Source organism: Homarus americanus, unplaced genomic scaffold (genome assembly GCF_018991925.1).
Source record: "Homarus americanus isolate GMGI-L3 unplaced genomic scaffold, GMGI_Hamer_2.0 scaffold31037, whole genome shotgun sequence".
NCBI lineage: Eukaryota > Metazoa > Arthropoda > Malacostraca > Decapoda > Nephropidae > Homarus > Homarus americanus.
In genome coordinates this window covers 27,987,607-28,009,771 of record NW_024722227.1, presented here as the reverse complement: position 1 = coordinate 28,009,771, position 22,165 = coordinate 27,987,607, and the positions used below count along the sequence as shown (strand labels likewise).

Sequence of the window (22,165 nt, the reverse complement as noted above, 5' to 3'; positions counted from 1 at the left end):
TACAGAGAAGAGATATTCATTGTATGCAAAAAGAGGCATTTATTGTGGATAAATCAACTCTCTTCTGTCAATTTTCCTTTCATAATTAATCCTCACCTGAACAGTACTTTCTCCTGGCTCCTTCTTCATCTCACTTGTCCTCTCCAATGCAGAATATTCACTTCCCATCGTCTTCAATCTTTTCCTGGATTCATTACTATCCTCATCATTTTCTTTCTCCCTATTAAAGTCTTCCACCATCACTTGGTTTTCGTCATCATCTATCTCCTCATTTTTTATATCAATTTTATATATTGCCATCAATTCTTCATGAGTATTCTGTGGGAGAAAAGTCTTAAATCAATTTAATTTTATCTTTTTATAATTTCCACATCTTATCAGAATACCAGCCAAACAGGAGCTGTTGCTCTGTTTAATTGCTAAGACCTAATGAACTGTACAACAATACAAAACTATAATTATTACAATGATTAAAGAGAATGAATCACAATTGACCAGTAGCAGGAAACTCCCCGTATAATACTGTACTTCCTTTACCATAACACAAACCTTACCTTTTGTTATTATTTAGCAATTGTGTTACTTCAAACAACATTTGCATACAATCTCGATGAAAAATTGCAGCTAAAACTATTAAGGAAAAGCTAAGTGAAAGTTTAACACAGTCGTCATTTGCATAGACACTGGCTATGTTGCCTCAAACCTTGCCATAGCAATGCAGCCCAGCTGGGACACCGCCTCTCTAGCACATACAGTTGTCATTCACCATAAATGACCCATGGAAATGCATGAATTTTAACCCCTCAAAAATACTGTGTGTACTGTACATAGTTCAACCCTCTAATTTGGGCATAAAAATTCAAACTGTACTCGAGAATATACATTAAACGTGCTGTCCATATCCACATCATCCACTTTATCTCACACTGCACAAGGTCATCCATGCTGCATACATACATGCATTGAGACTAGTGAACTTTAAAAAAATTTGCGGCTCTGAAAGCTTCTAGAACCTTACCTACATCTATTAACATTTTAAATAAAAAATCAACTGAATTTACTGAGGTAAACAGAGGAATACCCAGAAAACCCATAAGTAACACAACAAACAAGCAAAGTATGATCAAAGTGCAAGAAAAACAAGCAAACAGCACACCAGGATGGATGGATGAAGCCCAAGTACTGTGGCTCAGTCTGCCCAGCTCCTGTAGATAACACTACCTACGTATAAGGTGGTCTGAGGTCCTTCCTTGATACAGACTCTGGACACTAAACACACTGCTGACTATTGAAAAACAAAGTGAATAAACAACAAAAACTATCCTTTTAACCTTGACAAAACACCAAGAACTGTGGATGCTCAGGCAGCCAACCTCGTAAGTGCTAATATAGACTCAGTACAGTTATCATGAGTCTTTGAAGATGAGGTTTGGAAAGACAAGTTGTTTTGTACAGGAAAGAGTCACTGACTGAGTCACAAGGCACCTTACAGCTAGGGTAGGCTTGGCCTTAATTAGATCATCAGCTGGTACAGTACTAGCAACATTTTCACTTCCAAAATCCCTTATTAGGGCAATACTGTACAGTATAGTAGTAGTTGTGATAGTAAAAGATGAATATTGTAACATTGGTCCCCAGTCAGTAAGTCCAGGGTGGTGACTCTACCACTATACTGTACTGCATTACACCTGATCAGTGAGGTTAAACAACATTAGGTCTAGTAATATCAGATGCTATCGGCATAAGAACCCTACTGGAAATAAGCATCTCTTAGCTTTGTCGGTTATTCTTAGTCAAATCAGCTAAACATCAATGATTATTACTGTACTACTGTATTATTATTATTATGATTATTATTGTACATAAATTGCTAAATATTTACTGTTTCTACACTTGTCTTCACATATTGTTGGGAACTTAAAGTGAATAATTTACTCTGCAGTTATACATAGCATAATATACACTACACCAACTAGTACCCTGCACAGTATTTACAGTCTCTTAAATTTGTCATAAATAACAAGAGACCTTAGCCCTCACACCCCCAGCTACTTAAAATACCAAGCAATTTTATTCTGATGTTTAACTCTTAACTGGCAACTAAGATTTCCCAACTCAGTTTCCATATGTGGAGATGTAACACATGGAACCTGCACTGATGATGGCCACCGTCCCTACAATGACCTTCCACTGATGATGGCCACCGTCCCTACAATGACCTTCCACTGATGATGACCACCGTCCCTACAATGACCTTCCACTGATGATGGCCACTGTCCCTACAATGACCTTCCACTGATGATGGCCACTGTCCCTACAATGACCTTCCACTGATGATGACCACCGTCCCTACAATGACCTTCCACTGATGATGGCCACTGTCCACTACAATGACCTTTCCACTGATGATACACCGTCCCTACAATGACCTTCCACTGATGATGGCCACCGTCCCCTAATGACCTTTCCACTGATGATGGCCACCGTCCCTACAATGACCTTCCACTGATGATGGCCACCCCTATAATGACCTTTCCACTGATGATGGCCACTGATGATGGCGTGACCTTCCACTGATGATGCACACCGTCCCTCAATGACCTTCCACTGATGATGGCCACCGTCCCCTACAATGACCTTCCACTGATGATGGCCACCGTCCCTACAATGACCTTTCCACTGATGATGGCCACCGCCCTACAATGACCTTTCCACTGATGATGGCCACTGTCCCTATAATGACTTTCCACTGATGATGACCACATCCCTACAATGACCTTCCACTATGATGGCCACCGTTCCCTATAATGATCTTCCACTGATGATGGCCACTGTCCCTACAATGACCTTCCACTGATGATGGCCACTGTCCCTATAATGACCTTCCACTGATGATGGCCACTGTCCTACAATGACCTTCCACTGATGATGGCCACTGTCCTACAATGACTTCCACTGATGATGGCCACTGTCCCTACAATGACCTTCCACTGATGATGGCCACCGTCCCTATAATGACCTTCCACTGATGATGGCCACTGTCCCTACAATGACCTTCCACTGATGATGGCCACTGTCCCTACAATGGCCTTCCACTGATGATGGCCACCGTCCCTACAATGACCTTCCACTGATGATGGCCACTGTCCCTACAATGGCCTTCCACTGATGATGGCCACCGTCCCTACAATGGCCTTCCACTGATGATGGCCACCGTCCCTACAGCTATCTTCCACTGATGATGACCATCATTTAGGGTGTTAATGCTACAGTGGAAAATTAGTTTCCCTCTTCCAGATTCATATTTCTACTACATACAGTATTCACCAAAAAACTGTAATGTTCATCATCCACACAATAACTCACAAGTACGATATTCATGTCAATTAATGATTCAATATATAAAGAAAAAATCATCCAAATACAGCATTAAACAATGGTGTGTCTTTTTTGTTTACTTTTGAACTATTGTGAGAAATAAGAACTGTATAGAGTGGGTAATAAAACTACAGGAGTTGACAGAGAAAGTTTATAATGCATCAACACCTACAGCTACAGACCAGAACAACAATACCTATGATATGCAAGATCTTCTTCACCAGACTACAGTATTGTCTCATCCTACACTATAATATTAATATTCAAACACACATCTTATATGAGGTAATCTGCTAGTGTACTTATGATGAACACTGTACAAGCACAGTCTTTAAATACATCAGAGATTTTTCTCTCACATTTCTTACTGGATATCATTTTGTTTCTGTTATACTGTACTATACTAGATGATAGTTACATGACACAATGTACAGTTCAGTGTACTGTACAGTATTAATGAAACAATAATGTTTTCCAGTCGTCCACTGAGTACCGTAATTATACTTCTGGAATACTGTAGTTAACACAAGCACCATAATTATAGAACATATAATTTGGCAAAGACAAAATGCTTCCCCAAAACATTATACTGTGCTGCACTGCACTGCACTGTACTGTACTGTATAATCTTTCAAACCTGTAACCTTTGTATAAAAACTATATACAAATAAATATGAGAAAATACTGCACTGCAATTCAATTAAATTCTTTAAGATCAATAAAAATGCATCCATCACATACGTAATGCAGATTTATTACATGAACACTTTTACTTTCAGGAAACTTGAGGAATGTGAAGTGAATTACTTGATAACTTATGATAAGATTCATGATGACAGTAACAAAATCTGTACTATCTTATATTTACATTTCACTGTGTTTACTTTGTCTGACCTTATGTTAGGAGACCACTGTGCAAGTGGACCTGGGCAACTAATAATCTATAATATACTGTACTACCTAACTGTTATATTAAGCTTACAGTGGGTGATATATGGTGTCTTCTCATGTGTGAATTGAGATTACATTTCTTGGCACACTTAAAATCACAATGGGGACAAGAATGTGGTTTCTCACCAGTATGAGTATAGATATGCTCTTTCAGGGCAACCTTTTGTGTAGTTCTAAAGGGGCAGTAAGGACAAGCATATGGTCGTTCACCAGTATGAATCCTAATGTGTGTCTGAAGGTGACTTACACATCGACTAATTTTACCACAATAAGGACAGATTAAGTTGGATGATCCTTCCATTGCAGTTACACCGCCTTGCTGAAGTGACTTGAGAAAATCTTGAGTAAGGTCTTCCGATGCCTCTGCCAGTGCTTGAGCCACACTGCTACCCATCACAGAAGGCGTAAACACAGTACTGCTCGGGGATATTGAGAAAACAGACGAAGGAGAGGCCCCCCCGTCCAGAGATCTTGAGGTGGAGAGACTGTGGGAACGATCTGATGCTATGTTGTTCCCCAAGGTGGTCTGAGTGGTGAGGGAGGCATGTGGATTGGACCGAGAGTGTTGTGAGGTTAAGATGCTGGTTACGGTTCGCACATCAAATGCCTGAAGGAAAAGAGAAAAGACATTGGGGCCTCGCAGCATCAGGGAAACTTAAGCGTTATTTTACAGCATAACTTAAGACTGCATCTCACTCTATAGCTATAGTGCACAGTACTGAACAAATAGGAACATGCTGGGAAATTTGGCTTTACTGTATTTTCAAAACAATATCACAAACACGTTACTTAAAAGCGACTTCTCCATGCTGTACAGTTTCCTGATGACACTATCGTTTGAAGTAAAACTGTTCACACAATATATCCTCAAGTGGATCATGATTATATAATTTCATTCATGATCCTTGACACTCGTCACATAATGCCAATCAGAAGTTACAAAAGTTCACTCAAAACAACACAAAACATATTTACAGTAGTTCTTTTCAACTGCTATGGGCCTTTTCTTGTTACAGTGGTGGATGGCCACAACCAAGAGCAATTTACTCTTCCTCCTTCACTGTCACTCATTCAGTCTAAAATGCCTCACCAGATATATTGTGTTATGATGTTCCCCTTCCACAACAAGGCTCCAAGATTTGCATACATCTTTTAACAAGTAATATAATGTTTATTATTTATAATTACTGTCACCCTCTTGACTGTTCTGTTAAGCATTTAATTTGAAAAATAAATAAAGACATTTAGAACACATGCAGGTGCACTACACAAGGCTGGAGTTGTAAACAAATGAGAATAATTATGGACTCAAGTAAACCGTCTAGATACACTTTTATCTTTATTGATCACATTCATCTGGACAAAGATTTTCTCCACAGTACAAATAAAAATACTTATAACATGAACTCTTAAGATAAGAACACACAAGTCAACAATTTCATACATATTATAAGTTGTACTAAGCACATGTAAATCTCTTGAACCTGATTATTCAATGATTAAACAAAGTAAACCATCAATTGAAACTTTTCCAAAGATTCACCTTTTCTGTACATCAAAAACAAGAGTATTAAATAATGTCCCTATAAATAAAACTGGCTTTTAGTTATATATAATTAGCTTATTTTCACAGAAAGTAAGCTCAACTTTGGAGGAAAACATATTAACATCAGTGTACTTCATGTTACTATTGAAGAGAACACAAAGTCCTACCTAATAACCCTGGTTGGCCACACTCAGTACAGTATCATAATCTAGGCCATCCCTATTTTCTATTACACAGAGATAAACCCTGAAGTAAACAAAAATAACAGTGACACAGTACAGATCACTGTTCTAGTTTGTCAATATTCACATACAATCAGTTTTAGAACTTATTTGTACATTGCATGTGCACATATGTATGTAGGTGGACATACACATGTGTAGGTATATATGTTAATGGTTACAATATGTTGTCTCTTAGGACATCTACATAAATGTGAAACAAATAGATGTACTGAATATACATATACTACTGTGCTATGATAAGTTAATCCACCAGTAAAAGAAAGCAACTCTCTCATGGGTGACATTGTATTAAATAAGGAAACTTTTGTTAATGGTCTCCTTTCAACATGTCTATCTCTCTTAAGTCATACTACAATATTCAAACATTTCCACACGGATTATCATCTAAGAAAATATCTGTCTTCTTTATATATGTTTCCATCATCTTTATTTGCAATTTTAACTAACTATACTGGCTGTCTCACTTAGTACATAAATCGTATCTTGTATCATATACAGCAGTGGCATATATAAGTTTCTGGGAGGAAGTAGACCAAGACTTCAAGACAGGAACATTATGTTATTTCCAGCCAGTGGTGTAAACAGGGGGTGAGCATAGTGAGCCCACACAGTCCCTGATATTTTGCCAATTTCAAAGACTTTTTGAGGCCATCTGCAATGAATAGTAGGGCACATTTTATGGCCACCATTAGTATTTCATCCCAATGGCATATGATTCATCACACAAGCTAATATCAGTCAGGATTTCAACCAGCAACACATTGAAATAATTAACACTACCTTAATAATGTTGGGCTTCTCTGGCCACAAGCAACTGTTCCCTAGATATTTGTGTGTTTAAAAATGCTGAGCTACATAGATACAGTTATTCTTATCACTCAACATGAGGAAAATATGCAAGATGTATAATACCACTCAGACACTGATCCAGGACCAGCACACGTACCCTTATCTACACTGCCATCGTCAGCGGATCCGATGAGTTTTGTGAGAAAAATTAATAATACAGTATTGTTCAATCTGTACACTGCAGAAATATTACTCTTCTGAAAATCTGTTATGTTGGAGGCTCTTCCCCCCTGACTATGAGCCTGAATTAATTTATAAGCACTGTATAGTACGCTGAACCCTCGAAGACTCAGACTAAAACGGGGGGACCACCTGTCCGTAAAAGCCAATTGTCCATATCTTCCGGCGAATGTACTAAATGTATAAAAACAATAAATAATGATATAAAAAAACACCCAAAATACAGTACCGTAATTCAGAGCTTATATAAGACACAACCCACATTTCAGCAGGGAGTATTTAGGAAAAAACTTTTGTGTGTATTTTCCTCCTGTAGCCATAGTTTTATTACAATAATATATAGTATCAGTAATTGTGAGGAATAATATGAATAATACTAATACCAAATCAGTAAATAAAAGCCAGATAAAAGTTTAATACAGTTACCATTTACATACACTCCCTGCTTCACCACAGACCAGCTGGGACGCCGATTCCCTAGCAATGCTCCCCTAACCCTTACACTCCTCCCGCTCCCTCACTGAGCCAGCTAACTCGTGTGAAAAATAACCATAACACCTCACAGCTTGGCCCGGTACACTGGTGGTTACAGTGATGAGTCTAACTTGGCTACAATGCCACGATTACTCACCATTAAGCATTATTATATCAGTAAACACTAATAATAACAGTAAATCCAGTGAAATATGGCAGAGAGGGAGGAGAGTTACAACTGCAGACGACGCCCTAACTATGGGATCGCTCGCTCGCTCCCTTTGTCAGGCTTACGATCAAAATGCGTACAGGAGACGATAAACAAAATAACATTCCCACAAACAACGACTGACAACTCTGTTTATGTTTCCCGCCTCAGGCATCTGTGTCCCGCCTGCTGACATCTTAGTTACACCAGCCTATGATGATCTTTGCTCTGTTTTGGAATGCTTCTTAGCCCCCGGAACCCCCAACTTTTGTCCAAATCTTCCGAAATTCGGATTTACCGGATCCGAATATTCTTACATAATGTGCGATGGCAGAATCTTTGTCTTGTTCAGACGCCTGAGAATGCACGCAGAGCTGTTGAATGCATCACAGAACGTGTGTTTTCAAATAATATCAGATGGTGATCCCGTAATAACTAACTCAAGTCTTCTCAGATGGTGGTCACCAAGACACACTGCTTCACTATCAAATTAGTGTAGAGAAACACTTTACATACCATCACATGATAACCTCCCTGTGTATAACATGTAAGCTTGTTTTCTATTAAGATATTTTTCAAAATTAGCCATGCAACCATTTACAGTATCTTATTTGGGGGAAATATAGTAAAATCTCTGTTAGCCGGAATCCCTCAAACCCAGAACTCTTCGATAGCCGGAATTGAAATTTTCTCAGAAAATCGTTCCCAAATCTGCAATCTTCCGACAAATTCTGGTTTTGGGAATGATTTTCCGAAAAAATCAGAGAAAATTTTCCGGATACCCGAAAAATTTCGGGGATGAGGGAGTATTTTTCCAGGTTTGAGAGAAGAAAATCGGGCACATTTTTTGGAAATTCCGAAAAAAAAATTCCATTACAGTACGTGGAAAATTCCGGGGATGAGGGATTTTTTCCGGCTTTGATTCATCTCGTTACCCGGAAATCTCTCATTCCCGGAAGTGTTGTGCACCAATTGTTCCGGCTAATGGGGATATCACCATATACCTGTACTAATTAAAATCTTCAGAAACCTAACCTGTCCCCTTCCCCTCTTCTTCCCATAAGATGTTAATTTTGACAAACTTTGATTCTTTAGTTTGAACTATTTTTGTGTTCAGCCTCAGACAGTAGTAACAGTTTATTGTACAGCTCTTACACAGCTCCCATCACCAACTGCCAAACTGGTCCATAAATATGAAGACTTCACAGGCAAATTTTCTGAATACTACAAATATTTTTTTTTTGTGATGAAATAAAATGAATTTTGGGATAATTGGACATATTATTGTGTTTTAAATGGTCATTTGTACTAAGGAGGAAATGGAGCAGTGCATCAATACTGTACTGTACAGATGGTGGGGTCATGTGGGACTAAACAAACTTTAATAAACTTGAAGACTTTGTGTTAAATGAAGAAATTTACTTAGCAGATTACAATCATTGTTTTCAAGGTATATTATTGTTTAATCAATGAACTGAAGTTTTTCCTTGATTGGTGTTCTTAGTCCAGCAGAAGGGTCGTTCATTCTTAAAAGTACGCATTATGTAACTCCCAGCCGATCGGGTTGTATCTTGTAAGAGTTGTTCGTCAATATTATTAAATGATAGACTGTACCGTACTGTACGGGCATTCCTCAATTTACGATGGAGTTACATTCCTAAAACACCCGTTGTAAATCAGAATATTTCCCTGCAGTAATTTTTGCAATTCGTAACTACAAAGTTTTGTAAATTGATCCTTCATAAATCTAGGGTTGGCTGTATCTCTTACTGTGCTTTCTGAATTTATTCATCAATTCCTAGTCACTAAAACAGTGAGAACTTTAAACATACTGTTGCATGTTGACTTTTCTTTATAACTACATACCTGTATTCATTGGCCCTCACAATACATAAACTGTAGTAAAATGTTCTTTATTATGGCAATACTAAACCAAAATGTTAACTTTAAACCTCACAATCATATAAAATATATCCAGTTTAATGACACTTAGCACTAACACAGTAGTACAATTTCTGGATATTTCCTGAATACTTTCCTTACACTGTATGTCATTATTATATACTGTAGTACTGTATATATTCATGTATCAGATAGAGTATAATATGTACTGTATATTTTTCTCTCAGTAACTAAAACTTTCAGTGATTATGTATAAAAGGAATTATAGTACTGTACACTATGTCACTTTTGGACAACCATCACTGATTAATAACAAATGGAATTTTTATGAGTTTCAACATGAACACTGAATACAGTGCTGTCAGGGACACTTTAATAACAAAATCAAATAAAACTTTTAAAGAGTTTCAATATGAACACTGACATTTTACACAATTTATTTCTTTTTCAGACAATCCCCAACAGTATTTGGACTCTTCCCAACCGATCCACCAATTCCAAAGTTTCTTTTTTTTTTTTTTTAGGGGGGAATAATGTGGAGCACTGGAGTAGCCAGAAGTCATCCACTATGGGACAAATGCATAATCACAAGCCACCACACTAAGTTCCTGCCCTGGATGCTTAATATACACATGTTTCTCGGCCATGTCTTTCCTCGGGGCACGGTAATCACACAGTTTACAGTAGTACGGTTTCTCTCCCGTGTGAGTCCTGATGTGTTTCCTCATGTTATTTCGGTGACTCATGACAATCCCACAGTACGGACACTGGTACCTGCGTGTCAGTTGTGGTTTCTGGTGATATAACTGTTGTTGGGTGTTCTGGTGGTGGTGTTGCTGCGAGATGAGGGTAGTAGGGGGCATGAGGACATCCCAGAATCCCTAGAAGAGAAGAGAAATTTGGCTTGAGTCTCTTGATTGTGGTCGAACGGTATCCTGGCAGTCTCCTACCCCGCACCACACCACACAGACACTGTTTAGTCAAAACTATTTTCCTTTATAAAGTACCAATGTGATATACAGTACAGTACTTATTTTCATCATCACATCTCAATCACATCTCAACACTGATACTTTATTATCAAGAAAAAAATCAAACGATTACTAAAAAAAAAAAAAAAACACTGGTACAAAAATCTCGACATGAGGAGATATACAGTGTGACACAACTTAAGACACAAACGACACACTTCATGAAACAAACACAAAGAAATAATATGAAACAAGAAAAACACACCACATACAGTACAGTACAAATATACACAGGAAAGATAATACAGTACAGTACAGCAACTGCTCTAAGGAAGTACACGACTCACTGACACACACAATGGACAATACCAAACATTTCACTCATGATTGTTGAACGATATGAGCAGCAATTTTTTCCCGGAAGTTTATATTAACAATTAAGTGTCCGACAAAATTATCTGTCACACATTATGAGGCGAATAACCATGAGAGAACAATAAAGAGAAGACAATAAATCAAATAAGAGAACAATAAAGAGAAGATAATAAAAGAAGTGAAAGGATAAGACCAAATAACAACAAAAGAACACTGTACAGTATGTATGTATGTATGTATGTATGTATGTATGTATGTATGTATGTATGTATGTATGTACAGTGGTCCCTCGGTTAACGAGCGCCTCGGTTAACGAGATTTCGGTTAACGAGTTACCTTCCATAAGATTCCTAACTTCGGTTAACGAGCAGTCCCTCGATTAACGAGTTTCTTAAGAGCCGACCTGAACATGTTTTCGCTTGCATTTGGCGGTCCACCAGCTGTAGTATTAGTCCGCCAATACATTAATCGGTTCTAGCGCTTAAATTCCTTGCCATTTTAGCAAATATCAAGAAGTTTAAACTATTCAATAATTTTAAAAGTTTAATATTAAATTTTTTAGTCATTTTAACAATTATTGAACATAATTGAAGGTAATGAAACTAGTTTTATGCGTGCCATCCAGCCTCTCAACACACCATACAGGCGTCAGTCTTTGTGTCTTTTCAGTGGAGGTAACATCTTGCTTGAGACTCTCTTCAACTAAATGCTTTTTTTCTGTGTTTGCAAGCAAATTATTGGTCATTTTGAAATTTATTTTACTGTATTGGCAATATATAATGCAGTGCAGTGTTGATTTAAAGAAAATAATCTTGAATTACACCAAGAGAACTAAAATTTTATGGGTGAAATGGCACCATGGGGTGACTTCTCTTCCACCCCAATGCCTTCTCTTCTCCCTTCTCCTCCACCCCCATTCTAATTCCCATCATCATCATCATCCAGGAGCCTTCTACATACACACCTCAAAGTAAGTGTACTTTTCTACCTTTTTTGTTGAATTTAGGCAATTTTCGGTGAGCTGGAACCAATTACCCAAAAACCCATTGAAACAATGGTTTCGGTTAACGAGCAACCTTCCAGAACGGATTGTGCTCGTTAACTGAGGGACCACTGTATGCATGTATGTACAGTATGTATGAAACTCATGGTATGTATGTATGTATGTATGTATGTATGTATGTATGTATGTATGTATGTATGTATGTATATACTGTATGTAACTCATGGCTAACTAATTCTAATATATTGTGAATAAATCAAGAAACCAGATTAAATACACAAGCAGTTTATAACTTTTTTCAGTCATATCAATCTTGGATAATGTACAGTACATAAAGTATATACAGTGCAGTATATCTCGGATAACTGACTTTATACAAGCAAGATAATTTGACAGTACCAAACCTTTAAAGTTTACTGATAATAAACTGATTTTATTCCCACTTATGTCAAAACAGCCAACAGATTCTCTATGCACAAGTTTATTCATCATTTTATCTATTTGACCAGACAAAAATACCATATACTGTATTGTATTCTTCATTTACGACACTGCTTCTACTCTGATATTAAAAACAACTTCATTATCTAACATCATTCGGTCATGACTAAGCATAAAAAATATCTCAAGGAGTTAGGACACCGCTAAACAACTTTCTGCAAATTCATAATGTGTGGTTAGGTTAGGTTACTTACTACATGATCACTAACAATGGCTGTGTGTGTGTGAACAACCATTGACAATTTCCAGTTTAAATAACATGTAGTAATTTCAGCTTCAAGCTCTCTCCTAGTTAACAAGTTATTATGAGAAGTTGTTTATCTTAGTTAACAGGTTGATCGTCATCGTTTTGCGTCCACAGTTAGCTCTCCACGCTGGATGGTCTCGTGTGATCCCTCTTGTCAGGTTCCCGTCTCTAGTGGCATTTCTTACAACCTCACCCCCATGTCATTCTTGGCCTACCCTTGTCTCTCCTCCCTCAGTTAGGCTCATGCACCTCTTGACCCATATTGTCTCTTAGTTATTTGGCTACAAGATGTTTCAACAAGTTATATCTATGATGCTGTAACAACTTATATATACAGTATAACCTCATACCTCTATATCCCACATTCAACCATCCACATTTCTCGGGGCAACGGCCAGTTTTTGGGGGGTGGGGTCAATTTCCAGTAAGTAATGTCTAATCACATTTAAAAAATAAAAAAAAAAGTTTAAAATTGGCGCCGCTTCGCCTGTGGCTCCATTTCAAGCCCTTTGAGGTGCTGTGTTCATCTTCCTTGAATGTTTGTGTCTGTGTAACTGCTATCGTTGTCTCATCCATCCAGCATGTCTAAGACAGGAGCTACAACTAAGTACAAATATATTGTGCTTACTTACTCTAAAGCAGGAGATGGATATTCTTAAGAGACTGGTTAAGGGCGAGATGATTAGCCAGGTGCTGATGGAAGAATATATTTACTATGTCCTTTTAAAATATTTACTATGACGATGTTCTTGAGTTTGATATATATATATATATATATATATATATATATATATAAGTAGTCATCAGTGGACTTTGTAATCAGTAAATATTAGTAAATATTTATAGATAATGTACATACAGTACATGAAAGCTGCTAAGTACAGTATTGTATTACACTGTAGTGCTCCCTAACTCTTTTGTATTCTAATACTGTACTCTATTGTATACTAACTGTTTCCCATTAACACTGACTAATACTGATTTTTTCCAGTTAAGTAGCCTTCAAACCTTACTATTTCATTCAATTTGTATACAGGACCTGATCAGATCATAACACTGAAAGTGGATGTTACATTGATAAGAAAATAACAAGTGTGAGTGAGACACAATATTTCACAGTAACTATTTTGATTAAAAGAAGAGCAACCTCAGATCTAGACTGAGATATAATAGCACATCAAACTATACTACTGCTAACATAATGATTCAGTAGCAGTTCAGTACTAATAAGAATTAAATGGTACTGTCAACTTCAACTATGAAGGTCAGCTTCACCTTCAAATATTTCTCTTCTAATATTAGTTCAGGTGAGTGATGGGGTACTGTACCACCAGGTGAGTGATGGGGTACTGTACCACCAGGTGAGTGATGGGGTACTGTACCACCAGGTGAGTGATGGGGTACTGTACCACCAGGTGAGTGATGGGGTACTGTACCACCAGGTGAGTGATGGGGTACTGTACCACACTACTTTACAGGTACAGTACTAGTAATTCATTCCATTAAACTATGACTGCAGATTATACAAACAGAACTAGTGATCCTGCCTAAAAAATTTGGAACTACATTACTGTACTGTATGTATGTATATGTGCATGTATATATCATACATTAACACAATCAACAATTACCTTCAAGTTCACAATAAGAGGTTGAAGGCATTGGAAGCCGTTTGGTGTCTGGCATTCATGTGGTTTACAACTTGTATTTTTTGGGCAGCCATGTATGGGCAGAAGGGACAGTGGTAGGGCTTCTCTCCTGTGTGTCGCCGTATGTGAACCTTCAAATTAGATGCTTTGGAGAGCACTTTCTGGCACCACGGACATTCTAGAGGATCCCGGGTTGACCTTGAGGCCGATCCAGATAATTCAGACAGTGCTATTGCTCTTAAGACATCTGCTTCTCCCCTTCCCACAGATGCTTCGTCACCAACCGGACCCGTCTTTGGTGTGTCCGTCCACGAGACCAGTCCCGACTCAACTGTAGCTGAACTATTTGGTGATATGCACGGAGAAACTTCTCCTAAATTTTTTAATGACATCATAGTTCCCTGTACTCCACGACCAACCGAGTCAGTGCGTGCGACTTGGTAAGAGACCGAGGAGGGCGATGATTTTGAGGCGTAGGCTGAGTAGATGGGCACAGAGGTAGGTGTAGAAGCCCGAGCTTTGGAGGCGACCCAAATAGAGGTGCTGTCGAAGTCCACATACCGTCTACCTTGGGGAACACACGATGCAGCACCCAGGTGTCGCTCCTACAAGAAAATAAACACAGCAGTTGACGCTGCAATGTAGGAACCATGCCAGTACAGTACAGTATTGCAGTGCATCCAAGGCACAACTTATTACGACTAAGAGACTACCAAAACAAGGCGGTAATCCTCACTGTTACCATTTCAAAGCAACTCAACAAAAGAATATAAATAAAAGGCAGAGACTAATAAGAGTATATATCTGAACTTAACAAAAGTCATAAAACCTTCACATTCTAATTCTTGTTTGATCTTCCTCTTTATTATGACTATCAAAACAAAAACTCTGGTGGACCACTTTTAATAAAGATGCTGATATTAAAGTGATTTATCTTTGACAGAGAGAAAACAATGTTAACCCAAAACTAAAACAGTATATCAACACAAGGACACTGCAACTGTCATGTAATGTTAAACATCATATACAGTTACAGTATATCAGTGCAACAATACACTTTACTGTTTAACAAAATGGTAGATATAAACAAGTCCTCATTTTAACTATCCACTGATTTTAAAATGTGAAACAATTATACACAGAATTTATATACAAGAAAATATATGAAATATTATCCAATGTCCACAAAACTCTTCTATCTGTACTAAATCAAATTTCAATATATACTAATAATTATAAATACAAGACATCAACACAGCTACAAAAAATAAAAACAACATGCATAAACAATCCTTCAGAAGACCATAATACTCGTCTCAGTTCAAACTAGATTCATTTACCAGATCCTCATCACCTACAACACACATGTATGGGTGACGGTGGCAAGCATCCCAGAGGCCGCTCCTTTACTTAGATTAAGCTTGCCCCCATATAAGTGTATTTATGTAATTCATGTGTAGTGTAGTGTAGTGTACATTACCTTACCACAGAAACATTAGGCATGTGTTACAATATACTTGTCACTAAAAACACTAACTCTGTGTGTGTGTGTGTGTGTGTGTGTGTGTGTGTGTGTACATAGGACAAAACAGAACTATATTGACATTTGATTAAACCCATACTGCCATATGATCTTCATTAATTTCCCCCAAAATATTTGATGTGTTCATTATAAAGAAAATGAAGGTGATGAAAAAATTCAATTCAGAAAGTACAGTATAAGAAATGCACAAATTAAATGTGCTAAAAACTTTCAGAAATTTCAGTAGTGCAATGTGGTGATATGAACAACACTCAGGGAACTACTGATAGTTTCCTCCCAACAGTTTAATATATTAAAAGAAGGAAAGAAAAAAGTGTGTGTAAAATATAATAGATAATGTAAAACACTCGTACAGTACCATAAGTTTAAGTACTGTCGGGGGGTTAAGTTGGGGTTTAATTAAAGCAAGAGATGTAAGATATCATTGGTTTTAATAACAACATACTGTACCAAGTCTTTAAGGACTATTTCTCCACAAAGGAAACTTATAATGATCATGAACTTTTTATTTTAATAATATCGGTACAAGTACAGTACACTCACTAGTACAGTACGCACTCCTAATTCAAGGAATACATAATGAGAATTAAGTCAACAAATAAATACTCTATCTTTATTAACATTATGAGCACCATGCCTAAGATTGTTTCATCAGCAGAAACAGATGCTACTTCCTAATACATTAACATCTATAAAATTTCCTCCTGCTGGTATTATGAAAATAACGAGGGTAAGTGAGCACAATTCCTCTGGCACCTTCTGTTACCTTACATGTAAAGTAATGTAACTATAGTCTGGTCTATTATTCATATGTATAATATTATATAGTGACAATAACTAGCACTACTTAACTTCAGCAAGTCTACCTTCAAATACTGTATGTGTCTAGAATCATTTAATTTATATCTTACTATTAAATTAAAAATTTTAAGTTTCCTTTCAACTTGTAGCCATCAGCAGATATAAGACCTCTGCCAAAAATAGTGCACAAGTTGATTCTTCCTTAAATAAGTCTGACGTATGCTACAGTAAACCTTCAGGAACCTTACAAAACAAAACAGCATGAAATCAGAGCCGGCAAGATTCTTATACTGTACATAAAAATTATATGACTCGTTAATCTATTCTAAGCATTATTCAGATTTACAGTACAGCATAAAGTGTCAAATTCTACGTTTAATATGATTATACCACCACACCTATGATCGGCACTGTAACCCACCACGTATTGTATTGTATTCTTACATGAAGCCTCACTCTTGACCCGTCCTTGCAATCATAAAAATATTGTAAAGTTGTCACTCTTAATTTCAGTCACAAGACATGGGGAATGACTTCTGGATAAATATAAATACTGTACTGTATTTACATCATCACTGGATGGCAATCTTTTATGTTACTTTAATTCTTTATCCACCACGGTAAATAAGTGAAAATAATCACTTCAAATGGTGGATGAAAACATCTCATAAAGCATAAATCTTTCCTAAAGGCTTCAGTCATACTCTCAAGAGCACTGTAACAACTATCAATGACAAGAGATGAAATTTGGTGAGATGTCCCAAATATGAATGGGTGGTAACGGCCAGACACAACAGAAACAGACAACGAATCACAAGGAACAGAAAAATGCAAAAAGAAACAATCGGTCACCAAATGAGCCTCCTCATAAAGCTGTAGCACAAGAGGCTACAAGGGTTTACTAGAAATGAGAGACTGCGTGAGGGTCCTCCTCAACAGGCGGAGTGAACACGACCATTGTGATCAACGGTTTAAGAGACCAATCAATTTACAGTACATTCTTTACTAGACACAAGTCAAGAGAGTGTCACAGATGGACACAACCATAACTGAACTAGGAGAAGGTTGCCTCAGTATGGTATATTTTTACCATAATGAGGGCAATACAACTAAAATCAAGCTCATCCTTATTTATCTAGTCTTTGAATTCAGTCAAAAAAATACAGTAGCAATCATATGGTACATAGTACTTCCATAAATGAGAGATTTCCGGGTAATGAGAATGACTCTGTCAAGGCTGGAAAAATACCCCTCTTTCCCAGAATTTTCTCAGAATTTTCCAGAAAATGAGCCCCTTGGAAAAATCGCTCCCAAAGCCAGAATTTTCCGAAAATTCCGGCTTTGGAAAAGATTTTCCGAGAAAATTTCAATTCCAGCTATTGAAGAGTTCCGGTTGAGAGGATTCTGGCTAATGGAGATAATACTAAGTTTAATGTCATAACACAATAAATCAATAATCAAACTACCACTGAGGGTGATGATGAATGCCCTGGCTCAAGCTGTAAGTCAAACTGAGGTCCATAAACTAATAAATAGTATTAGAAAATGTTCATTATCATGCCAAGCCTAAATAGTCATACTCCAGCACAGTATAAAGCTAGGAACAATTTCATGTCAATCAAGTACACGTTTCTCAAGTTACTAAACAGAAACCATTTCATACAAAGACAGACAATAGTAACTCCATATGTCCCCCACATTGTAAAGTGAAAACACTGAAAGAAAAAAAGAGACCCAATGATTCATATAAAAAAGAGGACAGTTGTGAGTGAGAGGTGAGCAGGTTATGGGCATGTTACAGTGCATGGATGAAGAAGAGAGACAAAGTAGTCCATTTTAACTGTTTTTTATTGTTTGTTTTTGTATCATTTTCACCACTTCTCAGCTTACTAGGTAGTTGTGTTTATCCAGTGTTAATTCCAATCACTGTGCAGTATAATGGTTTAAGACTTACCCCCTAAAAAATATGATTCATACGGTAATTCCAAATAATAATCAAATCAAAAGACCTGTGAGTGTGTGTGTGTACAGTATTCAGCATGGGTGATTAGTGACATCCATATAATCAAGTGTCCAGTGATTTTTATTATTATTATTATTCTGAGAGTTCAATATTCTCTTCACTCTCCTCAAGCACTCTACTGTTCTCTTGTTACAGTTCCTCAGCAAATGTTCTGAATATTGCACTATTTCAAACCCTGTTATTACTTACTTTAATACAATACAATAATGGCTGATATACCCAATGCTTTCCATAATAAAGAGGAAAAATGTTCAGGTTGAAAACTACACCAACTTGTTTGTCATAACTGTAACTAAGGACTAATTCACCAGTGACCAAAGTCCTAAAATAATTGCCTTTATGATGAAAAATCCTGAAGATCATCTCCAGAGGTAAGAAAGTTACACTCACAGGCTTCAAGTCTCATAATGTATTGTTGTTAAAAAAACATGATGAAACACAATAACTTTCTAAAAACTTAATAAATACAAAGGTGAAGGAAACATGACTTAACTATTTACAAAGCCAAGTGTGATGTTACAAGGAAGAAATGATACTGTATCTGCCATCCTTATTTTACTACTGTATACTACTGTACAAATAAATATTTTCTAATTTCACTCTCCATTTGTTAAAGATGATTTTCATACATATCCTTAAAACAAAAAAATATACTGTACAGTAGTTAAATAAAATTTATAGATTATAGCAAGTAAATTATTTCTTCCAAATATAAATATTTCCATGTGAAAAAATCTTTAAAACATCCAAGTTGTGAGTCCAAGTTGAAGCTACATAGTTGGCAGGTGTTGATGCTAAACACTCACTCACTCATCTGCCAAAGGTCATCTCTGTCAGACCCTTCAGGTTAATACTGTACATACATACAGGACTGAATTTGGTATCGTTTTTTAAATACACATACTGTACCGTATTGGTCCGTCTATTGTTTAATTTCCGTGGAGATTTAGACCACATCATGTCTATGGAACAAACTTTGGGTCGGTTAGTATACAGAAGTAACTGACTCCTCTTGTTATTCACACAAACAGTTCTGTCTCCCATCATTTTGGACTAGTGTAGTATTACTAACCTTGTTATACACTTAAAGACTTTTGTTGTTGAAGTGCAGTAATGTTATTACAACAGCCTCTTGTTATTGTCAATGTGAATATTTAAACATTTTAAAGGAAAGACTTTAGACAGTTTGGGTGTTGGTAAGGTGGGTTAGGTGTTGGCCACAGTTAACTTGATGACAGTGCCGTACATCACAAGGTCGAGGTCACCATGGTCCCGGGCACAGGTGTGACCAACTGAACACCCAATAACTTAAGATCATCTGTCGGTATGACCGGTCAACCAAGACAACGGAAAGATGAGTCAAATGTGAAGACTTTTTTTTACTAACATGAATAATAATATATCCTTTTATACATACAAAAATATGTATTATGTTAACAGTTAACATTAATACTAATGAAATAAATACATAATTTGTACACAATTTATATACTGTAGTGTAGTGTAGTGATAAAAGGATGTGTGATCAGCCATATACTGTATATATAATTCAAATACTGTACTGTACGACAACAACTGCTTCTTACTTCTAAATAGAGTACTGTATTGTACTGTACTGTACTGTACTGTACTGTACTGTACTGTACTGTACTGTATAGTATTTTCAAATGGTTGATGCAAAATATCGTTCCTTTGATTAAATTTTCAAAAAATCTTCTCCAGACATTTTATCTCTTTAGTGGACTTGAAGGAACTAGAATATCATTTACATTTATGTTATTATGTAACAGCGCTCTCATCTCATCCCTGTGTCGACTCGCTAGGTGCTGCACAACATTGGCCTTCTGTGTGGCCCGGTAATTACAGTAGAGACACTTGAAAGGCTTTATGCCCGAGTGGAGCAGGACGTGGCGCTTCAGGTTGGATATGCGGTCAAAGTTCCTCCCGCACCACTGACACACATACCTGCTGGAGCTGCCGTCATACCCCATTAAGTGCTTCAAGTGCTGAGCTTCGCCTGATGCGTTCTCTGGCACGGCGAGTACTTCACCGGGTTGTTCGCTAAGAGAACTGTGCGGCTGAGAGAACCTCTGGCCGGAGTCCTCGAGCAATGTGTGGTTTTCCAAAGAAATCTGAATGTCTTTAGAGTTGTCTGAATTTTCACCTATATTTGTGGCCTTAAACAGTTCAGTACTATTTCCTGAGCCCTGAGTAGTCTTATAGAGAGAAGAAATTGGCTGAGCTAAACCAGCTTCATCTAAAGGTCCACTCACATTTATAATAAGATCTTCCATTATCTGATTAGCACTTTGAGAGATATCACTTCCCTGACCAAGAGAGCTGGACTCATTACCCTTAAGAATATCAGAATGTTCAGTGGCTACAGCAGCAACTTTCTGTGGAGGATCAGCTTGAATGTTGCCTCTTTTATACGGCAATTGAGGAAGAGAACTCCTTTGATTCTTTGGGTGATGTCGTTCTTGTTGGTGGTCAGTGTGTTGGGCATGCCGGTGTTGGATGTGCAGTCCCGCGAACTGATGACGGTCACCTACGCCGTGCCGTGTGCCCTAGAATAGACAGAAGGGCAGGACTTGAGAATCCACCGCCACTCACGTCAAGAGGAAACACTAAGACATACGACCATAAGAAAGACATGTCAACCATCCTATGTCTATCACTTAAAATTTAATGACAAACATAGAAACAAGACAAATAATGAACAAAGTTATTTTCTCCTGACAAATCATTACTTAGTTCCATCCACAATATATGTCATGTTTATAGAAAGCACTGCATTACATCACCAAGCAAATACTGTACTGGAGTCTAAGCTTAATGAGCAAACTAGGAGTTGAAGAAAGAAAATATTGTAAGAGGAAAAATGATGTTGTGGAGAGCAATTATTGTATGTGTAGAACAGCACAGTGAACGTCTCCGCACACACCATCAGTACAGTACTGATGACGGAATAACTTTAACTCAACAATTAGGAAAACTTTATAAAAGTTACCAAAGGTTATATTCAGTGAATACAGTAACCTTTGATTCCTGGAAGTCTCCAATAGTGGGAAATTTCTTTTTTTATCATTCCAAAAAATTCCATGAAAAATCTCTACATTCCAGACATGGGAGCTTATTTTTGAGAATTGCATCATGCGCATTTCTGGAAAATTCTGAGAAAATTCCAGGCATGGGAATCAATTTTCCAGGAAATTTGAAAGATTGTAGCACGTTTCAATGCACCCCAACATACCGGACGTGTGGGTGGGTTAGCTGTTTGGGTAACTTAGGCTGCAGGCTTGCATGCTGTGATTGGCTA

General features: G+C 37.3%; 1 protein-coding gene across 3 annotated transcripts in view; it reads right to left on the bottom strand.

Annotated features, from left to right (window-relative positions):
* LOC121862470 (signaling mucin HKR1-like) overlaps window positions 1–22,165 on the bottom strand; it is a 96,901-nt gene that overhangs the window by 5,704 nt on the left and 69,032 nt on the right. For all 3 annotated transcript variants that reach the window (XM_042360771.1, XM_042360770.1, XM_042360768.1), the window contains exon 5: window positions 97–318. In XM_042360771.1, coding sequence (XP_042216705.1) covers window positions 97–318 — 222 coding nt within the window. The remainder of the gene's footprint in view (window positions 1–96; window positions 319–22,165) is intronic.